General features: G+C 34.7%; 5 protein-coding genes across 13 annotated transcripts; 2 read left to right on the forward strand and 3 right to left on the reverse strand.

Annotated features, from left to right (window-relative positions):
• Window positions 1–4,860: 4,860 nt before the first annotated feature.
• On the forward strand, window positions 4,861–6,185 carry LOC141683306 (adenylate isopentenyltransferase 3, chloroplastic-like). Its single transcript, XM_074488001.1, has one exon. It carries the CDS (start codon window positions 5,235–5,237, stop codon window positions 6,183–6,185), a length of 951 nt encoding a protein of 316 aa, XP_074344102.1. The 5' UTR covers window positions 4,861–5,234.
• Window positions 5,419–13,715, reverse strand: LOC141683304 (protein WHAT'S THIS FACTOR 1 homolog, chloroplastic). Of its 9 annotated transcripts, XM_074487995.1 has the most exons (8): window positions 12,370–13,709; window positions 10,797–10,880; window positions 9,655–9,737; window positions 9,361–9,455; window positions 9,051–9,196; window positions 8,502–8,628; window positions 7,969–8,096; window positions 5,419–6,194 (listed from the first exon to the last, which is right to left on the reverse strand). In XM_074487995.1, the coding sequence occupies exons 1-2, from the start codon at window positions 13,578–13,580 to the stop codon at window positions 10,871–10,873; spliced, it is 1,221 nt and encodes a 406-aa protein (XP_074344096.1). In that variant the 5' UTR covers window positions 13,581–13,709; the 3' UTR covers window positions 5,419–6,194; window positions 7,969–8,096; window positions 8,502–8,628; window positions 9,051–9,196; window positions 9,361–9,455; window positions 9,655–9,737; window positions 10,797–10,870. The 9 variants fall into 9 exon arrangements, 7 of the variants coding, with proteins under 7 accessions (XP_074344096.1, XP_074344098.1, XP_074344100.1 ...); XR_012560224.1 differs by lacking the exon at window positions 5,419–6,194 and having other exon boundaries at window positions 7,849–8,096; window positions 13,583–13,715; XM_074487997.1 differs by lacking the exon at window positions 5,419–6,194 and having other exon boundaries at window positions 7,849–8,096; window positions 8,502–8,547; window positions 9,056–9,196.
• LOC141686200 (uncharacterized) lies at window positions 6,946–7,410 on the reverse strand. Its single transcript, XM_074491250.1, has one exon. The coding sequence runs from the start codon at window positions 7,408–7,410 to the stop codon at window positions 6,946–6,948; it is 465 nt and encodes a 154-aa protein (XP_074347351.1).
• A 1,713-nt stretch (window positions 13,716–15,428) lies between the features above and the next one.
• LOC141686812 (uncharacterized) lies at window positions 15,429–20,037 on the forward strand. The gene is made up of 9 exons (XM_074491891.1): window positions 15,429–15,581; window positions 15,838–15,911; window positions 16,162–16,315; window positions 16,459–17,165; window positions 17,890–18,063; window positions 18,178–18,294; window positions 18,987–19,166; window positions 19,270–19,316; window positions 19,513–20,037. Exons 2-9 carry the CDS (start codon window positions 15,864–15,866, stop codon window positions 19,850–19,852), a joined length of 1,767 nt encoding a protein of 588 aa, XP_074347992.1. The 5' UTR covers window positions 15,429–15,581; window positions 15,838–15,863; the 3' UTR covers window positions 19,853–20,037.
• A 473-nt stretch (window positions 20,038–20,510) lies between these two features.
• LOC141687261 (SNF2 domain-containing protein CLASSY 3-like) lies at window positions 20,511–26,451 on the reverse strand. The gene is made up of 3 exons (XM_074492467.1): window positions 24,263–26,451; window positions 22,841–23,002; window positions 20,511–22,587 (listed from the first exon to the last, which is right to left on the reverse strand). The coding sequence occupies exons 1-3, from the start codon at window positions 26,195–26,197 to the stop codon at window positions 20,725–20,727; spliced, it is 3,960 nt and encodes a 1,319-aa protein (XP_074348568.1). The 5' UTR covers window positions 26,198–26,451; the 3' UTR covers window positions 20,511–20,724.
• Between the last annotated feature and the right edge of the window lie 295 nt (window positions 26,452–26,746).

The raw sequence follows: 26,746 nt of genomic DNA on the forward strand, positions 1-26,746 counted from the left end.
TTTTATTTATGGATTTTGGATCATAAAATTGTTAATTGTGTTATGCTGATAGTGTGGACTGTGGACCAGAACCCAAAGGAATAAGATATTTACACCTTCTGGCAAATGTATACTGCATCGTCAAACGTAGAACTGGAGTCAAAAGTTTGTAGCCAGAAGAATTTCATAGGATCAAATTCATAGTTGAACAACTAGGAAAGATAAGATACTAATGCCGTCAAAGGGCTAAGAAAACATTTGTAATGTGATGGTCCAGACAAATATTGTTAAGTCCATCGAACTCGTTCATGTGGGTAGCTAAAGTGACAAACTTTCTATAGCTTTCATGAACCAGTACCACTGACAACTGTTTCCTTATGTTGTTAAGACTTACAAATGCACAGTGGGACTGATTCCCTGACAACCAGATTATTCTGCTAGTGCACTTCATTTTCATTTTCAATTTTCTCTTCTTTTTATTTTGAACCCTATATTTTTTTTGTTCGTATTCATCACGATTTGAATTTGATCCAGCACAAACGGACCAACAATAACTTTTGGGCGCCAGATGACTAATCCAAAAGACCATGGTGATTGGTGACCTCTCCCTCCAATTTTATTTTTTATGTGAATAAATTAATTAAATTTACTAATTAGACTTAGTCTTGCATGTTCCCTTTTAATTTACATTGGTAGTTTGCTTCCACTTGGTTTGGTTTATCTTGATGTTTGATCGAGAAAAAAAATAAGAGTAATGCTAGAGACACAAAAAAAGTTACAAAAAATTGCCACAAAATGAGGGTGACGTGGCATAATAAAATAATTCAATTGGTGCTATTAATGTAATAGAGGGGTCCATTTATATTTAACCAACATATTTGTGACATTTATAACTATTTTGGTTACTCATTTTGTACCTCTAGCATTTTTCAAAAAATAATAATTTAAAACTCATGCATAATTTCACACATGGTTTTCCATACTTCAAGTGGGATAACAAACTTTATTTTATTATTTTTATTTCTATTTAAACAATCAATTATAAATATTTAATATGAAAAATCTAATGACCAAAAAATAATTAAAACAAATATTAATTAAAATTAAAAATATTCTAAATCATAATGATAATGTCCTATGCGCTTTGTATGGTAAATTTTTATATGATATTTACCTGTCAAGTTATTTGTCATATTTACAAAAAAAATACAAAATATGATATGGACATATTAATTATTCTATATGTGCCTGTTATCAAAATGTGAAATATAAATTAAACAAAATTGATTAAAGCCCGCCATCAACTCATAAATACCCAAATGGACAACTAGCAAAAATTTCTTATTTTACAAAAGTTATCACATTAACTTTTTCATGAAATTCACTTGTTTCTTAAATACAAATATTATTATACTAAATTTCATGCATTTAAAAATAAATTAGGAGGTATTTTCAAGTAAGTCATGCCATTATATACTATACATTGCATGTATTTTCTCTAAATAACACAAAAGTTTTGATAAAGAAAAACCATTTCCTTGGAAATTAATTAGTGAAGAATCCAAATCAAAGGGTACATATCCACCCACAAAACCAGTACCAAGCTACATAAGATGTATTGAAAATATATTTTATTAAATTATTTTAATTTTCAAATGAATTTACATATTATTTTCATTGGTTACCCATTATATAAGAAAAAAAAAGACAGAGGAGCTATATTTTTGTAACTATCAGGTGAATTTGTGAAAATCTTCTGGTTCCAATATCGCAAGGACAATCAACCAGATTGCAATCTAAATGCAGTCTATTTCATATCCATTTTCTTTACTATATACAGATAAAAATCTTCGCCTTTGTTAGTTTCGTAACAAGATTTCATTAGCTAAGATCACAATCACACATCAACAACATTCATTCTCACTATCTCATTGTAAATCCAATACTTTATTGTTGTTTCTTGTTTTATTATTATATTTAACAACTTAGGATTTTCCTTTGGTACAAAACAATAATCCAATCTTTCACGTCCATGATCACGCGAAGAAGCTATTATAGATATACTTATGCCTCTATTTTGTCCTCAGTTGAGAAATCCTAAATAATTACTTCAATAAAATATAAATACAGTAAATTTTAACTTTAAATATTACAAGACCCCCTTTTATTCGTAAGTCTTGCACTTCTACTTCAAGTATGTAACAAGACAAGCTTTCCAAAAAATTTGTAGATTTCATATTAGTTTTGGATTCAAAGCTTACAAACAAATTCAATATTTCTGGTGCTAAGATAGTACAATACATGCGTATGAGTATCTCATGAGGTATTGAATGAGAGAAATAATAGAGTTCCCGAAATCGTTTTTAAAATGATTTTCGGATGATGATGTATTATTATATTATTCATCAATCTCTTGTACATGAAATGGACCCCTCGTGCACGAGCCCTGCCATGAATAAAAAGACGTCATGTGTTCTTTGATAATAAATTTTGGATCTATTTCGGGGTACGTAGCATTGCTTATTATGCTATGCCTTTTTACCTATTAGAGCAAGTTGAATGAAAAATAGTTATAGTCATTGCTATATTATGGTACTAAAAAGTGGCTTTTGGTATTAAAGTAGCACTCGACTCTAATTGTAATTTACAACTAAATAATTTTATATTTGTCTAAACTTTTGTACAACTCATTTACTTTAATCAAAAGTGAACCTCTTTGCATTCCATTATTAATTATTTAATGATGTGATAAGAATGTCTATACTCATTCTTGATCTCAAATATAAGATCAAGTATTCATTTATGCATTTATCTATCAATATATATTTATGCATTAATTTTATAATTTTAGTCCTATATTATAACTTTAAGACTAAACATAGCTATATGCATTGGACTTGCTCTTATGTAAAGTTTTTTTAAAAATTATTATCTCACCCTTTTCATTACTATTTTTAATCCATAATCTCACCAATGCCATAAATCTTGAAACCTGTAACAGAAAAGAAAAAAAAACTTACTCTAGTATATCTAAAATAAAGTCGGTCAGAGTCGAGCGATTGTTACAATAAATTATATCGCGGAAATTTTTCGCAAATACGTGTATAATCAATTTTTGATGTGCATATGGTAGCCCATCACTTATAATTACCGCAAAAAATTTCTGCGATATAATATATTATAAAACAATCAGCTTCTTCTCAATCATACGGGTATGCTTGACAATTATTTTTTCGGAACATCTCCCATTATGTAAACATAACATAAAATGACAATTAAACACTAAATTCTCAACAGAACAATTGAATTGGAAGCTTGAAATGTAGATGGTCATAAAAGACATATATTCTGGACAGTTCTTTATGGTACGGTATAATTAGTGTTATAGATTTCGGAAATCAGAATTATTCGGTTGAGATACTGATTTACGATTTATCGGACGATTTTTAAAAAATCGGATGATTTATCGGCGATTTATCAGGAATCAGTCAAATCGGATCAATATTTTTGACCGATTTTTGAGCAATTTATCGGCGATTTTTGAAAAATCGGCCGATTTTTATAACAGATAATAATGCAAAAACATCTTCAGCTAATATTCAAAAATAGGTTCATATTCTTAACAAATGTAATTATCATATGGTTGTTTTGCAACAGCACAAAGTGGGAAGAACCACTTGGACATAGATTACGAGAATCGGATGTGTATGATATTAAAGCACGCTTGAATGATCCAATCCTCTAATACGTACCTAGTGTTTTTAATAATATCTCTATATCTGTCAACTTCAGAATCCTTCTTTTTCTTCCTAATAATGCTTCCTAATACTATTAGTACGTAATATGGTCAACTTCAAGCTACTTAGAGGGGTATATATTGGCTTACGACTTGAAATTGATGACAATTCCAATCATTCTTTCACTTCCATAAATTATCACCACATAAATTAACTGTTTTGTTCATTGAATTATGATGAATTATGAATGAATGATGCTACATATCACAAAGTGATTATATATGTCTTACTGTTTTGGGTACATAGCATTTTTCCATTACTAAAATCTGGTTACCGATAATTATCTATTTTTTGTGTGACTTTGATGTCAAATAAAAAATTATCCAGGTTATTTTAGTATGACCAGATCAAAATTTTATATTTATTATATTGAATATTTTTTTGTTATTTATAGCTAACTTATATATGCACATGATAAATGTATAAACATATTCAACCTCGTGCATTATGATTACTTAGAAGTTGTAATCATACCCACATAATAAACACATAATAATCCACTGATACTTTGTTCATTTTAGAAATGTACTTAGCTGTGCTCTCTCTGTATTTGCACCATTTTAGTCCACGTCGAGCCAAGTCCATAATATAAGTAGAATTGTATGTCTAATCATATGATCTTATGCTGTCTTATGCTGTAATAGACTAATACCAAATTATGTACGTAAGGAAAGCTTTATTTAGGTTATCCGGACTAACATGAACTAATGATTAGTGATCTCATCCTACATAATTATAGTGATTAGGACTATATTTTATTCTAATTTTAGTGATTAGGACAATGAACTTCTATGCAGTTTAAGTTATTCTTTTAATTTGTAGGAACAGCGAACAGCTAACCAATTTCGTTTTCATGTCCAAAATCGTTAACGAAAGTACTTTCAAGGAAGACTTCAAGTTTAAACCTGGCAAGCATCACACAGTTCAAACTTTAAAAAGCCTCAACACATAACCATCCTCTACATACAGATAATTTTATGAGAGAAAAAATTAATTGGAGTGCAGGAATATATAGATAATTCGTCATTTAGCAGAGTATAACAAAGTCATGACAAGTCACTGAGAGTCCACAACCATTCAACTTGTTGACTATCATATTCATCCCTACTAGACGACATGTGGCGCATTCAAATCTTTTGATTTGTCTCAACTCTCAAGTTATACGAGTTGCATGTATATATAAAGCCACCAAACCACCCTTAGTTTGCCTAAAAATAAGAGGATTTCTCTTTTGCGATAAAATAATACTCAGTATCTGCTACACATTTTTGTTCCGCGTTCTATACACATTATCCTAAGTGGTCACTCTCGAGTTGCAGCAGTACTTTAGTTATACCTAAGGGAATATTAATATGCTTGTATAGACTTATTTGCTCATCGGTTCCTTATTCAAGACAATTTTTTTTAATCTTTCGTTCACTCATCGACTTGCATTAATTAGTCAAATAGTTTCAGATAATGACAATGTCCATGCTTATCAGCAAACCAACTCACCCCTTTCTCCAAATTCGGGCCAGCAACTCTCATCACAATTCCAGGCTACTACCATCTAAAGACAAAGTGGTGGTTGTTATGGGAGCCACTGGTACTGGCAAGTCAAGACTCTCTATCGATCTAGCTACTCAATTTAATGGGGAGGTGGTTAATTCCGATAAAATGCAAGCTTATGAAGGTTTAGACGTAATTACAAACAGAATTACAGCTGAAGAGAGTTGTGGTGTGCCACACCACCTCTTGGGGATAATGCATCCTTCTGCAGACTTTACATGCACAGATTTTTGTCACATGGCTTCCCTGGCGGTGGCTTCCATTGTAGATCGCCAGAAACTTCCCATCATCGCTGGAGGGTCAAATTCTTACATAGAGTCACTCGTTGACGATGAAACTTCTGGATTTCGATATAAGTATGACTGTTGTTACCTTTGGGTGGATGTCCCGATGACAGTCCTCCATCAAATTATATCAGACCGTGCTGATCAGATGGTTGAGAAGGGGATGGTAGATGAAGCCAGGCAAATGTTCAACCCAAATGCTGATTATTCAACGGGCATTAGGAGAGCCATTGGGGTTCCTGAATTTGATAACTACTTTCGACTAGAGGCACGTGTGAATGAAGAAACTCGAGAAAAGCTGCTGCAAGAAGCTATATATCAAGTGAAGATCAACAGTTGCAAATTGGCTTGTCGCCAGCAAGACAAGATATTACGGCTGAGGAATGACAAGGGATGGGATATCCAAAGGCTTGATGCAACTGACGTTTTCTTAAAGTATGGCAAGGAGTCCAATAAGGCTTGGAAGGAGCTAGTACTAAAACCAAGTATGGAAATCATTAGTCGATTTCTTAACAGTTCTGGCCCGAAGTTATGCAATAGTGGTACACTGACAGCCATGGCCACTTCAACTCGGTAAAAACAAGCCCTGTGTTAATAATGCAATAACATCAGAAAGTTCTAACTCTATGGACAAATGACTTTGCAGCTATCATGCTGTAATATTTATTTCTAGTGCAATCCATTCCTGAGGAACTCATGGTCATGCAAACCTCTTGAGGATTCCTCAAAGATACAAGTCCTATTACATGCTTATTATAAAAGAATCATGCACAAGCAAAAACCAAGTATGTAATCATGCTCACTTCAGTATGGTTGGACAATATATATTGTACAACTACGGAGTAGTCTAGAGTGAAATAATGTACTGAAACAGTGACCGCTGTTCTGTAAGTTAGAGATGAGCATAGAATAAAACTTCATTTTCAGTCACTACCTTGTCTCTTCCTAGACTACTTATGGTCTTTATCAGCTAATAAATATATTCATACGTTCATTCCATAGTTTTTCATATTTACCTACAATATTTATGCCTAATAACAATAAGTAAAACAATTACACACACAAGAGGCTGCTGGTCGTCTCTTTTGTTTAAAGGACAAGGATAAAAGGTCATGAGCACCAGCTGTAATTTTACAATACTACTACCAACTACCAAGACTAATTTGTTATTTTAATCTGTATAAAAATAGAACATTTAGCGAGAGTTGAATCTGAACTTGACACAGCTTAAGATTACAAAGGGACGAAACAGAACTTGGTCTTACAGATACAGATCTTAGACATAATCAGAAAGTAAGTAAAACTATTTATCCCTCCAAGAAAGATACTTTCTACATTTACATTAGCCGGCCCGGGCATGTATAAGCAATATTGCAAGAAGGATCAGTAATAACATTGTATGTGTGGGTAGGTTTGGAAAGGAAGACGGGCAAGTGAACCAGCACATTGCAAACACACTCGTTGTCTATTGCCCGTACCCAGTGGCAGCATTCCTGTTCTGCAGGCGTTTGACTATGCACCACGTGACCGTGACTGTGTCTGTGTCTAGATCTGTGCAAAGGTGAGGGAGGAGAATTGGGTGAAGGAGCCGGAAGATCTTGTGACAGCGGGGATGGAGGAGGGAATGTAGAAAATGGCATCATTGAACATGCACTAGATGCCACTGCAATCTGAGCATCACACAACGGAGTAGGTACTATAGGAGCTAAAGGTGGCCTTATGGGAAAGCACTCAATCTTAGGGTTCATAACCAGGAATAACAAAAAAGATGTTAACTTAAGGTTGCAAGCTTTATAATCCATGCTTGTTACCAGTATTAGCTGTTTAGAAGGTCATCCTTCTACATTTATACTGGTGTTATTTTACAGTCTAGATCATAAGACATGTGTGATTGTATCTAATTAGGTATTCTAGCAGGTTCATAAATAGTAGAATAAGAAACTGAATGACAGAGTGGGGAAAGTGTGATAGCTAATTGCTTACAGAGATTATTAGGTAAAAATTGGTTTGAGTTCCATTTATTTTATGTGAGGGAGCGTTTGTTGCTCACTTACAATTTGATGCACAGTTTATAATTTGATGCACATTATGGTAGAGGTCAACTTTTTTCTGACCTCAATTTAATTAAGAACATTAAACTTTTTATCAGGCTTAAACTACCCATTATTAGACAACTTTATCAATTATAAAGTGCAATTTAAATTCGCAAGATTTACTATGGATATTGAGTTCATGCAAACTAAAATAAATAAATAAACAATATCAATTATAAAAAAACATAGTTCAGTAGCTTCCATGACATTAAAACCTGCCTTGATATATGTATGCCTGTATAATTATAACATAAGCACATCACTAACCTCTCACTGTATTTCTAACAGTGTCTTCTTTTTCGCATGCAGGTGAATTCTAAAATTTATCCTATGAAGTCTCAATCCCTCAAACTTTTGTCGAACCCAACAAGTAGAATAAGCTTGTTCCAAGGTTTCTGCAAGAAACACAACCACAGGCTAAGCACTATGCCAAGACAAGAAATATTTTAAGAGTAACTCAATTTTACTGGTCTTTAAAAGGCCCTGTAAATTAGATCAGTCGTAATGTTTAAAAAATGTGTCTGAGTCTTGCTTAGTTAGCAAAAGAGAGCACGGGAAAATTTGGAAATAAGTGAATTGTTTTCAAATAATGTTAATATTACTGGAGGAGGCTTTTAGATTGTACTCCCTCTTAACTATTATATAGTTTTTTTTTCATGTAATTTTGGTTGTTTTGACCATATAGTTAAAATAAATTTCTTAAAAATTTCCTTTTTTTGTATAGAAAAATGATTTTTTTTAGTTTTTAGTGTGTGATCAAAACACCTAAGAATTACGTGCAAAGAAGTCAAACGCCTTACATAATGGACCGGAGGGAGTAGAAGATTTTAATTGCTGGAGCAATTGCTGAAAGAGTGAAAGAAAGTTTAGTTACAATACGAGATTCCCAGGTAACGGAATAAGATTGCATAATCGTTTGGATGAAACCTGCAGGTAGCAACTGATTAGGCTACGTAGATGACATATCAAACACTGCAGAACTTATAAATAGTTCTCTCAAAGTTTATAGTCCAGTTAAAATGATTTTTACATATTGGCTCACTGCCAAAGCTTAAGACAATCAATTTCCAAAACCACAGCATGGATATTCAGGTACATATTGATCTTGATAATCAAAAATTTCCTTTCCACAAGTTAGCATTTGTCAAGCCACCCCCACCCCAACCCCAAAAAAAACACATACTGTTTATTTGTATCATCCTGAAATGTTTATAATACTTTTTGTTGGTTAAGAAGATATTTAAATTCTTATGCAACTATCTCAGCTCCGTCTCCCAATGGTCCTAAAAGTACAGTTTTTATAATATACAACACAACATAAAACCTTGCCTCAGAAATCATATTAGTACCTTACATTAAATAGCTGAGGAATGCATTTCCCCTACCAGAAACAACCTTCTGAGCTGACACACTGACAGTTTGAGATGATTCATAAATGCTTTAAAAAGCCATTTGGTACGAGATACAGGTTTGCTCTAGAAGTGTCAGTATAAGGCTGCACATAACAATACTTCAAAATCGTGAAGTTAAAAGCATATATTACCATTAGATGCTACATACTTGACAATATACAAAAATCACAGACCCATACGCTTATAAGAATTGCTCTTCAATTCAATTCACTGATAACCCATACAGAATCTAGTCTGGACCATATACCTTTTCTAAGAATCGAACTCATGTACATTAAGTTGCAAGACTGAAGTCACTTCTTGAAGCTATGACCTGGTTGACTGGTTATATACCTACTGTCTCTGTAGTTCAGACAATAAAGTAGTAAACCGTATTGCTTAATCAGCAAAAGGAAAACCAAACATAGTACACTAGATGATACAGTTCACCACAAAAAATATAAACAATACATTAACACACACACATATATATATACATTAAATTACAGTATAGATAAATTATAAATATACAAAGTTATTGCTCTGCCGCTTAAGTAAGAACCTGGAGTAAATCATGACTTGCTACTACTAGCTTCAGCCTTCATTAAGTCTCATCCCCAGTTGAAAATAGATCTACAACTTCAACTACATTTTATGCCAAAAAATTGTACATAAAAAAAAGTATTATTAATGAAGTTGACTTCCATCAATTGTACGTATAGTAAAGTACTGCTCGAGAAGTTTTTATATTTATTGCAAGAGACCCACATATAAATAAGCATCCAACATTGAATTGTATTTGTATGCCATTAAGGGCAGACACCCAAGGAAAAATGGATAATGCATTTATATTTTATACTAATTAAAATATTAACTGGTTGCTTTTATTTATACACATGTGCAAGCGTGTGCGCGCACGCAAGGTGTGCTACCTCGTTATGAATACGAAGCCATATAGATCAGAAAACAAACATGTGCAGAGTAATTACTGATAAATTATAGATCTAATTCTATTATTCGTTAGGCCTATATATGTAACTTTACATGTATATTAGTAGCCCACTATCCTCATAACGAAATTTAATCTAATATAAGTATAAAGTTGAACACATAGTTATGTGTCCTATTCTCTAAAGAATATTTACCTCACTAATCCGGAAGTAATTTGTGTTTACCGATATCTACACTACCATTCAAGATAATTTGGTACAAAATCTAAACTGAGGGTTCGTCTAAAACAACCCTGAAGTTTAAACACACAGCTAAGCAGTATGAGTCTGCAAATTAATAAAAAAAAACTATTATTGGTCATCTATCGTGTTATATATAAATCTAGACTACCTCTCATAGTAGATATTTTCTACAAAGTCAATGTGAAAAGCCAAATGCCTACATGGGCCAAATCATGAATATCAAAGGAAAATAAGTGTTGTTAAAGCTATTTACCGCAACATATATAATGTGAAAAAATCCAATAATAACATTTACAACATCTGTATAACAGTTTTATATAAAAAACGTAAGATGCAAATTATATGTGACAATAAGCATTTACTTTATGAAGTACAAACACTACGCTGAAGTTTGACTTGGTGGTAAATGGTAATGGGAAGGACTTGGCGAATATAGATGTACAACTACCAATTACTACAAGACATACAGAAAATTTATAAATATACACAATAAAACCCACATCCTTCATACCGATATCAAGCCAGTAGACATGTAGGGAAATTACAATTATTGGCATGGTCCCCAGTTATTACTTCTTCGGTTCTTCACTGCAAGCTGCTAATAGAAGATTATCAAAACCAAACCAAGAGGATAAACAAAGAAAGGGGAGATAATTCACATGTCAACATGTACAAGTATACATAAAACGGGTGATGATGAATACAGAATTAAAATAGTTTCCTACACAAAGCTGGTTCTTCGCTAAATAAATAGCAAGATGTTAAAATCTCATTGATGCAAGATTATTATACAGTGTAGTTCCGCAATTTAGGGCACATTATGACACCTCACAATTGCAGAGTGACAATTACATTAGCACTTTAAAAACTTTGGCAAGATAAATCGCCTGAAACTTGAACCTCTAATTAAAGGGACAAAAAAATTGTCTTTTACATGATAATTAAACAGGCTTGTAATATGTTGAAAACTAATACTTAGCAAGATATATTGATATTTGACAGAATGGTGGAAGCACATGACAAACAGACCAACAAACATGTGTCTGGTTAGACTCAGATTATGCAAGTACATTCAGAATATGTTAAAATCATATTAATACTGAGTAAACTCATACTATGCCACGTGGACTCTTTTATATTCGCAGTCCAAGACTGTGCGTTATTTAATATCATCAATTCTTGACAGATAGTTAATGAGATAGAGATGATCATGGATTGGTTTAGTCCGGTTTACTGGTATGCACGATACCTATTTTGACAACACCATACCAGTCCGCAATCTGCAACCTTTTAAACAGACCAGAGATTATCTGGTTTGCAATTCAAACTGATTAGAGAATTTACAGAAAAAAATTGACGGAGATTTTGCTTTCACTAGTGGTTCCCTTTGTCATGTGTTTGGTCTATAGGCTTTACTCAAAATGTACCAAAACTGTGTATCATGCATGGTTGTCATGACGCCGACTAGTCGACTAGTCGGCGACTGGTCGACTAAGCGGTGATTGGATGTCGACTCAACATGTCGACTATCTGAATGTTGATATTTCAGTCGACTAAGCGGTCGACTAGTCAACCGCTTGGTCGACCAAGCGACTAAGCAGTCGACTAGTCGAGCTGCTGAATGTATATATTTTTTCTGCATAAATTTTGTTGTTTGCTGCACTACCACATCACATCACAGTTGTATTACACAATTGTTATTTATCAATTGTTACATATTTCACATGATTGCAAGTACTTCTCTTTGTTATTTTTGTTAACTCTTCTCGCTTTTTCATCATTCTCTTTAAGTGTCGGATGCATAATTCCTTAGAATCTGAAGTAAAATATTGTGGAAGGAGTAAAAACTTAAAACCTATAACTTAGAAATCTATGTGTATATATATATATATATATGTATATATATAACATTTTAAATTTATAATAATAAATATATTTTTTGTCTAGTCTACGACTAGTCGACTAGTCGACTAGCGGGAGGTCCATCGCCTCGCCTTGACTCATCGACGTGACAACCATGGTATCATGTTTGTAAATGTAAAAGAAACTACTAGCAACTTCAGATAAAAAGATTTTGCTTTTACTCATGAGAGTGCAGTTCACAGTCCTTAACTGCCGCCAGCTCCATATCTTTTTGAATGGCTTCTCTTTGTACCCTCAACTGCTCTGCCCTGATCCTGTGTCCTTCTTCCAACAACTCCACAAACTTATCTTTGATCTCCAGAAGTGGATCTCGGTCAATCAACTGGTCCTCTTTGTAAGCTTCCCTAAGCATAGCTGTCTTAATTCCACCTTTCAACGACATATAAAAAATTCCCGAATGCCTTGTAAACACAGTTGAAAATGCATTAGAAAACCTATACTCTTCGCAAAATTTCCCCAATATCGGGACAGGTATCCTCTTATAAAGAGAAAGCGAAAGCAGCTCATGAAAAACGCCAACCGTCCTCTTTTCCATTTCACGTGACGCTTGATCCAAATTCGACACATCTTCATACGGGGATACATACGGAAGCTCCATCCAATCCCTAATCCACTCTCTCATCTCTTTCCTCAAAAAAAACCCTGGCGGAAGCTTAACATTAAAAGCCAGCCTAACCCTTACCCCCGTTACATTCTCCTCCTCCTTCGCCTTCCTCTCAATCACCGATTCCGCAAACTCCTCATTCCACGAAACCAACTCCAAAAACGACTTCCCCTCCCCCGGACTCCCAACCAACCTAAAATACTCCGGATACTTGGGCACCAAACTCACCAACAGATCATTCGGAAACCCAAACTCCCTCTTCACATGAACCAATTTATCCGCACTAACCACCCTATCCTTGGCCATCATCAACAACTTACACAATTTCATCACAACACGCCTCTCATTCTTGACATTAATCCTCTCCTCCTCCTCCAAAAACCTCCTCAACCCTAAACTCGGACGAACAAACTTAACCGGTTCCGACTTAGGCTTAATTCTATCCAAATACAAATCAAACAAACTAGGGTTCCTATCCATAAATGTAGTAATCTTAACAGGTAATTTGAGCCTTTCGCGACGTTTCTCTAAGTACCGAAGGGGAATAACTTGGCCAGGTTCATTTAACACTTCTTTTACGACACGAGCGCAGAGTCTCCAGTGTTTATCATTTTCAATTGATTGGTCTAGTTTTTGATCTTTACGCCAAGCTACTTTAAGACTTGAAATTGAAGCAGTGGATTGAAATAAAACCCTAACCCTAGAAATTGTGCAATTGTGATTTGTGTGGAGAATTGACGATAGAGTAATGTAATTGCGAAAGAACATACCTGATTGAATTTGTGTATGTAGTGGAGAAGCTGATTGATTGTTGTGTATTTGATTTATGTAACAGGGGTTTTGAAACTCTCCCGGCAAAATGTTGTGAAATAGAAATTGAAGACGAGGTTAATATTTTTAAACGGGAAATCAATTCATTGGCCCTTTAACTTTTAAGCTAATATTATATACTTGTATGTGATTATGTTTATTTAAGTTCAATAAAAATAAAAAAAAAACATTATGATCCCAATTTTTTAAAAATCTTATATTTAACGTTCTTTCATCTAAAATTTGACTAGTGACGTGAAAAATGAAAAAATAAAAGAGAAATAAAAACAAAGACAATTAAGTATCTTATGTAATAATTAGAATTAATAATTAAATCGGGGATTCTCATTCTATTATCAAACTTTCTTTAAAAGGCTAATTTGACAAAATATTTATAACTGTGGTGCAATAAAAACTAGGGTTCATTATTATTTAATATTAGGATTTGTGAATTTCGAGTTTTAGTGGTTGTTCTCGCAATAGATGATAGAGGTCCCCGCAAAATACCTACATATATTTCGTAAACAATGAAATCAAAATGTAGTTATAAGTTGAATGGTAGAATCCTTTATATAGAGGTGAGTGTAGGATTAAACAGGTGTTGGAACATTTGGTGGACAATTCTTCAATTTATATAGTAATTCGGACTCTTTAAAGGTAAGGGATTCTAAATCCTTCCTTTTAGGAGTTAATGTCGATGTTGGACGTTATGTCTATGTTCCTTTAATAGTATTGGGTCTAGTTTATGTATAATTCATGTTTGTAGACCTAGAGGACCTCTGCTCGTCGGCCTTAGCGACTTCAGCCGTTTTTAGTCTGTAATAAATCTTGACCAACCTGGTTTTGTATTAGGTTTTGGACAAGAATTTCAGACGCAATTAATAAGACATTTAATATATTTTTAGGATGTATTTTATATACATGTCAATAATAAAACATTGATTCCAAAAGAAAGTTAATTAATCATATTCTTATAAAGGCTTTAAAAATTCAAATTTTCTCAAAATCTCATTTTTCACCGAATTTTGAAGAAATTTGACTGATTTGTCGAGAATTATTACAATATGATGTACATATATATATATATATATGTATGTATTTGTCACAAATGATACTAAATCAATTGTTTTTTTTAGAAATTTTATTTTTCATATCAATAAAGACTAATATTTGAATGGAGGGACAATAATAGAAATTTAAAAGTATAGGAATCAAAATATTTATTTTATAAAACAAAGTCCTGTATCTCAAACAACATATATGGTTAAAGAACGAAATACTTTTCTTTTTCTTAAATTTAATTTTAAATTGAATATAACACTGTCAAACAAACGAACAGGAATGGGATCAAGGGAGTAATTAGCAGTGTTGTAAAAATCGGTAACCTGGGAAGATCGGTCAAACTATCAATTTAGAATTAATTGAAAATTGAGAATTAATCGGACCAAAAATAGAATATATTATAATATTAAATATATTATTATGATTATATTAGTTATTTCTTAACAAATATATATTTATTATATCATAATTTTTATAATTATTCATATTTAAATTAATATAGTATTTTAATTTTAATAAATAATTATATATATTCTAATAATAAAAGAAAATTCATAAAAATTAATCGGATTTCAAAAATTGAATCGGTCAGGTACTTTATAGGGGCTTAATCAATTAAATCGGAGATTTTTAGAACCCGCATAATTACTAAAAGAAAAATATATAAAGATGTGATTTCATTTATGAAAATCTATTAAAATTCGTAACAATACATATCATCATCATACACAAATACTCGGCGCTGATTAGTCGACCGTACGTATTTCTCTCCGTCTCAACTCTCTATATATATCCGCTTCGTATTTATTATCTCTCCTCCTTAAATCCTAACAACATCAAACCAAAAATCACATCTTTTTATTTTCCAGAATTAAATATCGACCTTAGGGTTTCTGGGTAAGTGCTTACTTTGCAGCTTAATCTCGTTTCTACACCATTTAATTCTGCTCTGTTTTCTTGATTTTTATTAATATTTTATGTTTTGTATTTATTTTCCTTTGATCCTCGCTGCTTTTGTTATGATTGTTTAATACACAATACAATGTGTTTCTGACTGGTATTAATGTTTCATGTATTGTTTTTTTTGATGTTCATGTTATAGTACTATGATGTTTGGTTTTTGTGTGTGACTTTGTTTGTTATGTGCTTGCAGTTTGTTGTTAAAAGGTGTTGAAGAAGATGAGTTTAGATTCAGTTTATAAACATCTGCTGCAGCTTTTTCCTCAGGTACAGTCGAATTCTCAATCAAATACACACACATTTTTATATTTGATTATCGATTTGGTAAAGTAATACTCGATTATGTAAAAGAAAGTTCAAACTGATGATTTTTGGCTCGATTTTCGGCCTTGGTTGTTTAATTTTGGAAATTGGAATTGTATATGTAGTACAGGTATAAACCATTTTGTGTATCCTTGATTATGATGAAATTGATTATTTATATATAGTTTAATTTAAAGATGCTTTGTTTAAATAGGTTGATGCTCGTGTGCTTAGAGCTGTTGCAATAGAGAACTCGAAGGATAGTGATGTAGCTGCTGCAGTTGTTACTGAAGAGATCATACCTTTTCTTTCTGTGCAATCAGTGGGGCTTAATTCTGCCAATGAGACTAATTCTTTTTCATCTGGAGGTAGTCCGTCTGTTCACATTAGAATCTAGTTGCTGTTGTAGCTGTTATACAAGATCTTAAATTTATATCTCTATATTTGATTTTATATCTCTATATTTGATTTTCTATTGTATTAGTTTTATATGATTATCTTCTCTGTTTAGGTGCTGTAGCTGATGCACCTGCAGTTGTTCAGAGAAGTGAGTCTTTTTCATGTGAAAATGGTGGAATTGTTGGTATGGGAGATGAGCGTGATTGTTACAATTCACCAGTGGTGTCTCCTGATACAAGTAAAGTTGAGGTTCATTTTTCCACTGTGAATACAACTTTGCCTTATGAAAATGCCCTAAATCACAAATCTGAGATAGTGCATGTAGATTTTGCTACTGAAAAATATAGTTCATCAGAAATTTTACAAGAGAGTAGCAAAGACTATTCAGAAGTTTTAGTCAATTCATCTCTTGATGGTAATGTAGCTCCATCATCCATTCAAAATGATTCGCTTGAAGGTTCTACAAACAGCAATGAATTTGTCACGGCGCCTGTCACGCCAATCATTAACGAGGAACCAGAACCGAGTTCATTATATATTACTGTTTCAAGAAGTGATGTACCATCTAGTGAAATAGTTGGTTGTGAAAATGAATCTAGATTGTCAACTATAGCTGATCCCGAGACACCATCTGCTAATGCTGATAAGCTAGTGCAGAGTAATTTTACTATAGCTGCATCTGAGGAAGGGTTAGCAACTACTGTATTCGATGATTTTAAGGGTGAGACTGATGTGAACACTCTCATCAGATCTCAATATGGGCATATCTACAGTACTCAACATATTGAAGATATTATTGAATCTGCCAGGAGTGAGAAGGTACTATCATACTCAAATTCTGTTTCCTTTTGTTGTACATCTACTTAAATTTTCATTAATTAACCATAAACGTAAGCTGTTAGATGCTAGTAGCATTTGTATTAAAAGTTTATTATCTTTTGGTATTTATTGATCAACTCTCCTTTTCAATCTCAATCAACTATCTTTCTCAATTTTCTATTCCATTTGTTCTCTTCTAAACTTTAAATTTGAATTACATTTTTTTATTAATGTTTTTTCGAATTATCATTATATGTTGTCGGAATAACTTTATAATCCTTATTGTCTTTAAATAAGTACATCAAGATAAACTTGTGATTTGAAGGATCTGGGATTTTTTGGGCGAATCAAAATAATTTACTTGCCCGATTTGGATGAACAGAATTTTTTAATTCAGTCAAAGGAGACTCTATTTTATTTTTTACGCAAACATGGTAAAATGTTTGACATGATTGATACATTTGGTACTATGGTAACTGCTGCTGTACAAACTTGTCCCCATGTTGTCTCGTCCAAATCAGTATCCTCGATCTTTTTCTGCTGATATGATTAGATTTTCTGAAATTTTAATTTTTTTGTCAAAATGTGGCATTTCGAAGTGTTCATCACCTGCCAACTAAAGAACTCGCAAGAAATAGATTTAATGTAGTGGAATTATTTATATATAGATGTATATCCTGGAAGTGACTGTCTTTTGATGTTATATTCTGAACGATGTGCTCAGATAAACTTGCACTCAGCGAAGGAGTCACTATTTAGCTTGATGAAAGAAGTAGAGCTTAAAGAGAATAATGTAGAACAAGCGAAGGAAGAAGCTGCTCATGGGGGCTTGAGTGTACTTGCCACTGTGAATGAGCTGAAACAGATGCTTCAACGTGCAAAGGAAGCAAATGACATGGTTCTGAACCTTTGGCTTAAATTATTTTGGCTGATCTGTTAATGCTTGTTTGCTTTGACTTATTTTTTTGGCCAATATGTTTAAAGCTACCTCTAATATCCTCTTTGAATGCAGAATGCTGGGGAAGTATATGGCGAAAAGGCTATTCTAGCCACTGAAGTGAAGGAGCTTCAGTCTCGTTTGGTCAATATATCAGATGAAAGAAATAAAGCCATTGTTATGCTTGATGAGGTTATGTCATAGAAATTTACTCTGCTGGGAGTTTGCATTGCGTTTTATGTTAACATCCCTTTCTTAATGCTGGATAGTTACTTCATGTAGTTTGGTGATTTTCTAGGAGTATAAATTAGTGTTGCTGGTTGGCCATGACGTACCAGGGAGTACTGTTGTTGGGGGGGGGGGTGGGGTCATATGGGAGCTTGCATTGTTAGGTTTACACGTATATGAACCTGACAACGACCCTTTTTTAATGCTGGATACTTCTTCTAGTTTGTGGGTTTTCTAGAAGTATAGATTAGTCCTGCTGGTTGGCCATGATGTACCCGGAAGTACTGTATTAGACTCCACGTGAGTGTCATTTTAACTAGAGAAATCGGCCTCTACGAGTCATATTAGTATATTACTGTATCCTTCTCAGTTTCTAAGATATAGCTGTTAGTTGTGTCAGTATGCCTTGATGTACTGAATCTGGTTAAAATAGCAATGCCAAAAGCAGCTTAGGTGCTCTTCCTGCATATTATTTCTCGTTTAGCATTAGTTGTTTGGTAAGCTGGACAGTTAATATACTTATTATGTATATTGATAGTCTTGTTTAGTCAGTTTTACACTTGACATGTTTCTTGTATTATATTTTCTTGTTGCAGTAAGAAAAGTGACAAGTGTTTTCTTATCAATATCTTAATTATTATAGTCATTTATCTCAGATGCGTCAGACACTTGAAGTGCGATTAGAAGAAGCAGAAAGAGAGATCAAAGCTGCGGAGCAAGAAAGAATGGACAAGGAAGAATATGCTCAGAAGTCCCTAGCAAATGAAAACAGCATAATGGAAAAGGTTGTTCAGGAGTCGAAGATTCTGGAGCAAGAAGCAGAGAAGAACTCGGAGGTTCTTATCTGTTGTCTAACCAAATATTTTTTAGTGTTTCTTCTGTTAATATAAATATTTACAGTGCATAATTTGTTAATATCTTCCCTTTTCTGTTTTTTAGTTGAGAGAGTTTCTCATGGATCGTGGCCGATTAGTTGACATAATTCAGTAAGTTCCAACTTTTTTAGGTCAAAAATTTTTACTGTCCCATGTTAGTCAGTTGTGTCATGTGTGTAGATCTACCTCACTACCTGTTGTGGACATACAACTAGCTGTCATTTATCAGAGGCATCAGGAATGCAGAAAATTAAAGCTCTTGTGGATGCAAAAACTTTAAATTTACTTTAAATTATTTTTTTTGCAGAGGAGAAATATCAGTTGTATGCCAGGACATTAAATTGATTAAGGAGAAGTTTGACGAACATGTTCCATTAAGCAAGTTATTGTCTTCCAGCTATACCTTGGTGTCATTGACTTCTTCCGGTTCATCTATAACAAGTATGGCGCCTCGACAAATGTCGGAACTTGTTCATTCTCCTGACAGCACAAAGGGAGTTGACATATCTATTGCTGATGATCAGCAGGCACCTGACACATCTATTGCTGATGATCAGCTTTTACAAGGAGAGGAGGTGTGTGGCCATCAAAAGGAGCTTATTGATGATGGATGGGAATTTTTTGATAAACAGGAATGGAGCATGTGAGTTCTGTTTTTGCAGGGTAGAAAATAATCCTAGATCGCTCATCTAGTTAAGTATTTTGTCTAGCAACTAGGATGTTTAGAAATGATTTATTAGAAACGTTTTGAGTAGGGATGTGTTTTCAAACTTATACTCAAACTTTTGTTGCAACTAGATTCTTTGATTTATCTCACATTGCAAATTGGAAATTATGGTTTTCTACTTTCTGCGCACTTTATTAGAAGCAGCAAAACCTTCCCGACGAGACAAAGATACTACCAGTAGAACATACAGGTTCAAGAAAACACCATATGGAATGACTTTCAATCGATTCCATGTAGCTTAAGCATCAATAGCAGATTTCTACTGTTTTTATTATAGTACGTAGGAGATAAAACCGATAAAACCATCAGCTAGACATCGACATATTTTGCTAGCAAGACAACTGGTTCAAATGTGTCTAGGCCAGCAGTTCAGTATGTCTAGGCCATTCTCAGGCTGATGCAAGACCTGCATTCACTTCACAAGCTGTCACAGTGATAGCAAACATGATAGGTTTGGCAGTAGGAGATAATACCAAAAAAGGGATGAACTCGAAAATCCTCTCCCTAGTACTCAGCATCTTATTTTCTTGACACTTCTGAGAGGCAGCATAGAGGGAAAGGATACCTTGATATGAATCTGGAAGAAATCACTGAATATATAAAAAGTATATATAGGCAAACAAGTACCAAGCCACTGAGTTTTCATAAATTAAATCAGTCATTCAACATCATTAATACTTAAAATAATACAGTCTTCTTGTTAAAAGTTGAGAATACAAGAGACAGTTGCTAATTAGGAAAGAGGTTTTTAAAGGTGTAGCCCATATGCACATCAGCCCATGCCATTCTTCATCAGTTTAGTTCCTCTGCAACCAAATCAAATGTATCAATAAGATTTGACTCTTTTGGTTGCAAAATAATTTGCTCAAACATTCCCCCTAGCTTGTCATTGTGTTGCAACATCTTTTGCAAGATCTCATCTTCACACACTACATTTTGCACATTTTCCTTGCAGCTATCCCCATCAGTTGAAGAAAAAACAATCTCTGATAACCTGTCCTTCGCAGTCTGGACCTTGAATTTTTTACTGTCCATCTCTTCTCCGATTAGATGGTATGTGTATACTATCTTTTTCTGGCCGATCCTATAGGCTCGGCTTATTGCTTGTCTTTCAACAGAAGGATTCCACACGACGTCCAGTAAAACAACTCTTGAAGCCCCCACAAGATGTATGCCCTCAGAACAGGCCTTTATTGATGCCAGTAGTACCCTCGATTTACTTCTCGGATCATTGAGAGAACTGATTAAAGATTGGCGCTGCTTTGCTTCAAAATTTCCATCCATATATAGCACCTCTGTTCCTTCAGTCCATCCAAAGTAAGTCTGAAGCTGCCTTTTTAAGAAGATCAGAGGGTCGATATATTGACTATAAATGAGTACCTTTTCGTTTAGTGCCTCACTCAGCCTACAGAGTTCCACGACAAATTTTGTCTTTGAACCGGAATAAGGATCTGTTTCTAGCTTTTCAAGCTTATCCCTATAGGCTAAGAACAGAGGCTCTTCAAAATAACGCTTAGGCAAGAGTGAAGGATGGACAGATACCAGGGAAACCACGTACGATAATTCCAGGTAGCCAGCTTTCAGATCCTTGCGACTCATAATACCTATTAGCTCCTGCTGCAAGTCTGTTTGCTGCAAGCGAATCAAGGCATCCTTCAAACCAGGACAGCTTTGTTGTAGTATTTTTCCTTTATGCACATGCACAAAAGGACTAATCATACCTTTTAGCTCAGTCAGTCTCTGGCCAGACCACTTAGATTTTAGTTCTTTGCTAATATTCTTCAAGTTTTTCTTCATCCCTCCATCAAATTTGGGGTTCACCAAGCGCAGGGTATTATATAGCTCATCAAAATTGTTTTGGAAGGGAGTTCCCGAAAGAATGATGCGCCTCTGTGTCTCAACATCAAGCAAAGAGTTGTAGATACTGCTTTGATTATTGCGGGGTGTGTGTCCCTCATCCAGTACTAGAAGACTTGGAAGCTTAAGAAGGGCTTTTCCCATTTGCTCCACTATAGGACTGCAGTCAGCATTCTTTGTTGCATCTCTCACAAGTTTATCAAACAAAGCATAAGTAATTCCCAAAATGCTTTTATCCATTTTCCATGACAAAAGCTTGACCAAACGAGTTTGAGTATCATTGTTCCTGCTGTCCCTTCCTGTCGAAACGCTTAAAGCTGCTGGATTTTCCTGTCCAGAGAACTCTAAGTTGTTCAAATTGTGTAAAGGAATACCGATGTTCCATTTTTTGAACTCCTCTTCCCACGTAAGAAGCATGCTCTTGGGAGCTATGATTACTGACCTAGCATCTGGGTACAGCTTCATGAATGATTGGAGAAAAATAATAGTAAGGCGAGTCTTTCCTGTCCCGGGGGCATGAGATATTATGCATCCAGAACCAGAACTTGACAGAGACTTCTCCAACTCCTCAATGTTAATTCCTCCAGCAAGATTCTTCCAAATGAATTCGAAACCTTCACGCTGGTGTTCATACATGCTTCTCTTAACCCCTGGTACCAAATCCCAGACAGTTCCAGTAGTGTCATAGTTTTCAGAATCAGGTATTTCAGCATCAGTGTATCGGAAGTTATCCGAGTATATACGGCATCCTGATTGTACAAAATAACCCCTCCTTCGTGGTTGTGGAGAAGGCTTGCTCTGTACACAAACAAAGTTCAAAGAGGATGCATTAAGCAACTTTAATAACAAGCAGAGACTGGGAAGCAAAAGGCAGATATTTAAAGAGCATGAAAATACTTAAAAGATGCTATAATTTACGAAGCCAGAAGACAAGTGTTCCTGGTATAAACTACTCGTATTATCAGATGATTATAAATACTTAATAAGATATTATTTTCAAGTAAAATCAGGTCGGCACTTGAGAGTAAACGCAAAGACTAGCACGACCTACCAAAGTTGGAAGAATATGCTTCATCTCTTGGCTCACATGTGAACAATACTTGCATATAAGTCCAATTTGTTCATCAAGAACAAGATGGTGGATGCCTTGACTACAAAGAGTAGCCGAATCAGTTTGTGTTGTACAGTGATCGTGATCACCATTTTCAACCTCCTGCATATGGTCAAAAGAGAGATCAATATCTTAATTATATATCAGTTGAACTGAAATTTTCAGCTGTATTAAACATTATAAGAGTAAGCCTAGAAAAGATATATTTTTAATTCAGGAACAGAAATTCAAGCCTCACAGACATGAAAGTATACTACTTATTTCTCCTTAGATTTTGCTAATTGTTTTAGCTTCTCGTAAAGATTGGATAGTTAAACAAAGATCATCAATTTAAGAAAGTAAATTTAAGTTGCCTGATGGATGAGAAAATGAAAGTTGCTTGTATTCTCCACTAAGATGTGTGCTTAAAGAAAAATATGAATAAGATGTTACTTCTGTTCTCATTAAACATATCACGGATACTACTTATATTTCCTATCAAAGCTGGAGACATTCCGGTAGCTATATACACTTGTGTTTTTAGATTTCTCATCGTAACTGTTAATTAAGTTGTGTAAATTGCAATTTTAGGCTTGGCTGGAGCCAATAAATATACCTTCACAAAGCTATGCTATCAGGGGCATATATGTGGGGAACTTAGCAGCTTTTGCTATCTAATTTTCATGCACAGAAAATGAATACACAATTCTAGTCTAGGGGAATAAATATGCAGTTATAGAGAGCAGGGAACAAAACAAAAAAATGGTTAAAGGTCCTAATATTAAGAGCAATTGTGCTTCAATAATATTCTTTTGAACAAGGTGAAAAATGCAAGCCTGCATTTTATGAGAAGGGGATAGTGGATGAGGCCAGGCAAATGTTCAACCCAAATGCTGATTGTTCAACGGATACAAGAAGAGCTAGTGGGGTGCCTGTGTTTGATTAGTGATTACTACCTTCGACTCAAGGCACATGTGAATGAAGAAGCTCGAGCAAAGCTGCTGCAAGACACTTGTCTAGCAAGCCGAGATTTTACAGTGGAAGAATGACAAGGGATGGAAAATTCACAAGCTTAATGCAACTGACACTTTCTTAAAGTACGGAAGGAGTCCAATAAGGCTTAAAAGGAGCTAGTGCTAAAACCTAGCAAGGCAATAATTAGTCGATTTCCTAAGAGTTCTGGCCCTAAGATACACAACACTGATAGCCATGGCCACTTCAACTCGGTAAACAAGACCTATGTGTTCAGTATGCAGAAATGACAGAAAGTTTTGCTAGTAAACAAGTTAACACTAGTTCAGAACATATACATTAAATCATATACTAGTAAAATATTGTTATCTTCAATTGTGAATTGTGTATGTTACTCGAGTGAATACATACCAGTGGCGTGGAACCAATCTCGTCAAAAGCAAGGCACATGTTCATCTCTTTGAAGAGCTCATCAACATGTTTATCAAACTCTGATTTTTCCACCGGCTTCTCATCCTCGTCTTTAAACCAGAACTTGTATTTCGGTTTTTCTTTTTCAAACTTTTTCCAAGTCTCTCCCTTGCCATGTAGAGAATCAGCAAGAATCCGGAGACGGTCCAGATTTTCATCTGCCTTTCTCTTCTTGGCCAGCTGCTTCCTTCTTTCTCGACTATCTATTTCAACAAAATTTCCACGTATTTCATCATCATCAGAAGAAGAAAGCATTTCCACAACCTCCCTGACTTCTGGCTTTTTTTTAATTTTCTTGGTGTGTCCAACCTCAACCATCCTCTCCTTCCCCTTGCATTTCACATCATTCCTCTCCCAAATTCTAGATTTCACATCAAAATCTTGCACCTCTCTTCTTTTCTTTAATTCACTCTTAACAATCGTCTCCTCGTTCTTCCTTCCAACAACATCATTCCCTTCCCAAATTCTCGATTTCACCTCAAAATCTCGCACCTCTGGTCTTTTCTTTAATTCACTCTTAACAAGCCTCTCCTCGTTCTTCCTTCCAGCAACATCATTCCCTTCCCAAATTCTAGGTTTCACCTCAAAGTCTCGCACCTCTGATCTTTTCATTAATCCACTCTTAACAATCCTCTCCTCGTTCTTCCTTCCAACATCATTCCCTTCCCAAATTCTAGATTTCACCTCAAAATCTCGCACCTCTGGTCTTTTCTTCAATCCACTCTTGACAATCCTCTCCTCCTTCCTTCCAACAACATCATCCCTTTCCCAAATTCTAGGTTTCACCTCAAAATCTCGCACCTCTGGTCTTTTCTTCAATCCACTCTTGACAATCCTCTCCTCCTCCTTCCTTCCAACAACATCATTCCTTTCCCAAATTCTAGATTTCACCTCAAAATCTCGCATCTCTGTTCTTTTCTTCAATCCACTCTTAACAATCCTCTCCTCCTTCCTTCCAACAACATCATCCCTTTCCCAAATTCTAGGTTTCACCTCAAAATCTCGCACCCCTGTTATTTTCTTTAATCCACGCTTAACAGTCCTCTCCTTATTACTCCTTCCCACACTTCTTGCATTCTTGCGAATCAAATTATCCTCATCAGTGTCATCATCATCGACAAAATCGCAGCTCCTATTACCAATCTTGTTTCTCTTTTCTCCACCCTCAACTCTCCTCTCCTTCCCCTTACCTCTAATTTCACTCTTTTCCCTAAACAATGTACACTCCACCACATCATCCGAAGAAACATCTTGGATTTCATCCTTGGACTCATCACTCGAGCTCGATTCATCCAAACCCTCATCATCGTGATCAGATTTCGAACTCTCACTGTAAGTTTCATCAGATTCCTCACAATAAAAATTCTCGGCTTCACTAGACGAGGAATCCGAAAACTCTGCATCATCTTGCTTGGCATCATCAACAACAACATCATCAGCAACCACTCTCTCTTCTTCACTTTCTGCCCCCTTGTCAATAACAGACACCACCATAACATCAGAATCAACCTCCTCTTCACTCAAATACTCATCCTCTGCACCAGAATCATCACTATCACTACTACTATCCAACATCAGAACCACATCACTTGCATGGCATGTTTTTTCAATCTTTTTATCACTCTTACTCTTCCCCTCAGATTTTCTTGATTTTGAACTCTCAACTTTCTTAACCTCACTAAACTCTTCACCATCATCCTCCCAATCAACTTTTACACACTTAACCTCCGACACACCACCATCCTCTGGTACAGAAGCTCCGGCGCCGGATCTTTTAACTCTCTTGCCTGAGTTGCCTCTCTGCTCTAAACAACGCTGATAAAGCATCCTATCTACCCCCGACCGAGTTCTCTTAGCTATAGGTAGCTTATTCATATTTAACAGAGAGAGATCTTAACAGAGAGAGAGAGAGGGAGGGAGAGAGAGAGATGTTAACAGAGAGGGGGAGAGAGAGATAGTATAAATTAGGGAGAGGAGATGAAAAGTGCATGCAGAGATGCAGGCCTAAAAATAACAATAAATTATTTTTTTTGAACAAATTTATTATTTGCTATATTTCTATTGTTTATAATTTACATCTATATTTTGAATGTGATAACATTACAATAATTTAGAGGTTTATGAGTAAGAAAATTATAAAGCATGCTAGAAAAGGGAATTAGTGGGCTGGTTACTACCTGCGACCAATGGATATAAGCGTTGCATGGGGGTGTGTATCTATCATTCACCTATGTATAGGGTTGTGTACATATGTAGTACCTTACGTGTTTGTATTTGCAAGATTTTATTCTTTTTACAACATCAAGCATTGCAAGTTGGAACTAGGAAGCTAACTGTGTGGACACTTGTAATATTTTGATTGGATAATTTGTTACATGTACATGTACTCCTCAAATTTCAATCCTATTGATGATGGCCCATAAA

Source organism: Apium graveolens, chromosome 9 (genome assembly GCF_009905375.1).
Source record: "Apium graveolens cultivar Ventura chromosome 9, ASM990537v1, whole genome shotgun sequence".
Classification (NCBI taxonomy): domain Eukaryota; kingdom Viridiplantae; phylum Streptophyta; class Magnoliopsida; order Apiales; family Apiaceae; genus Apium; species Apium graveolens.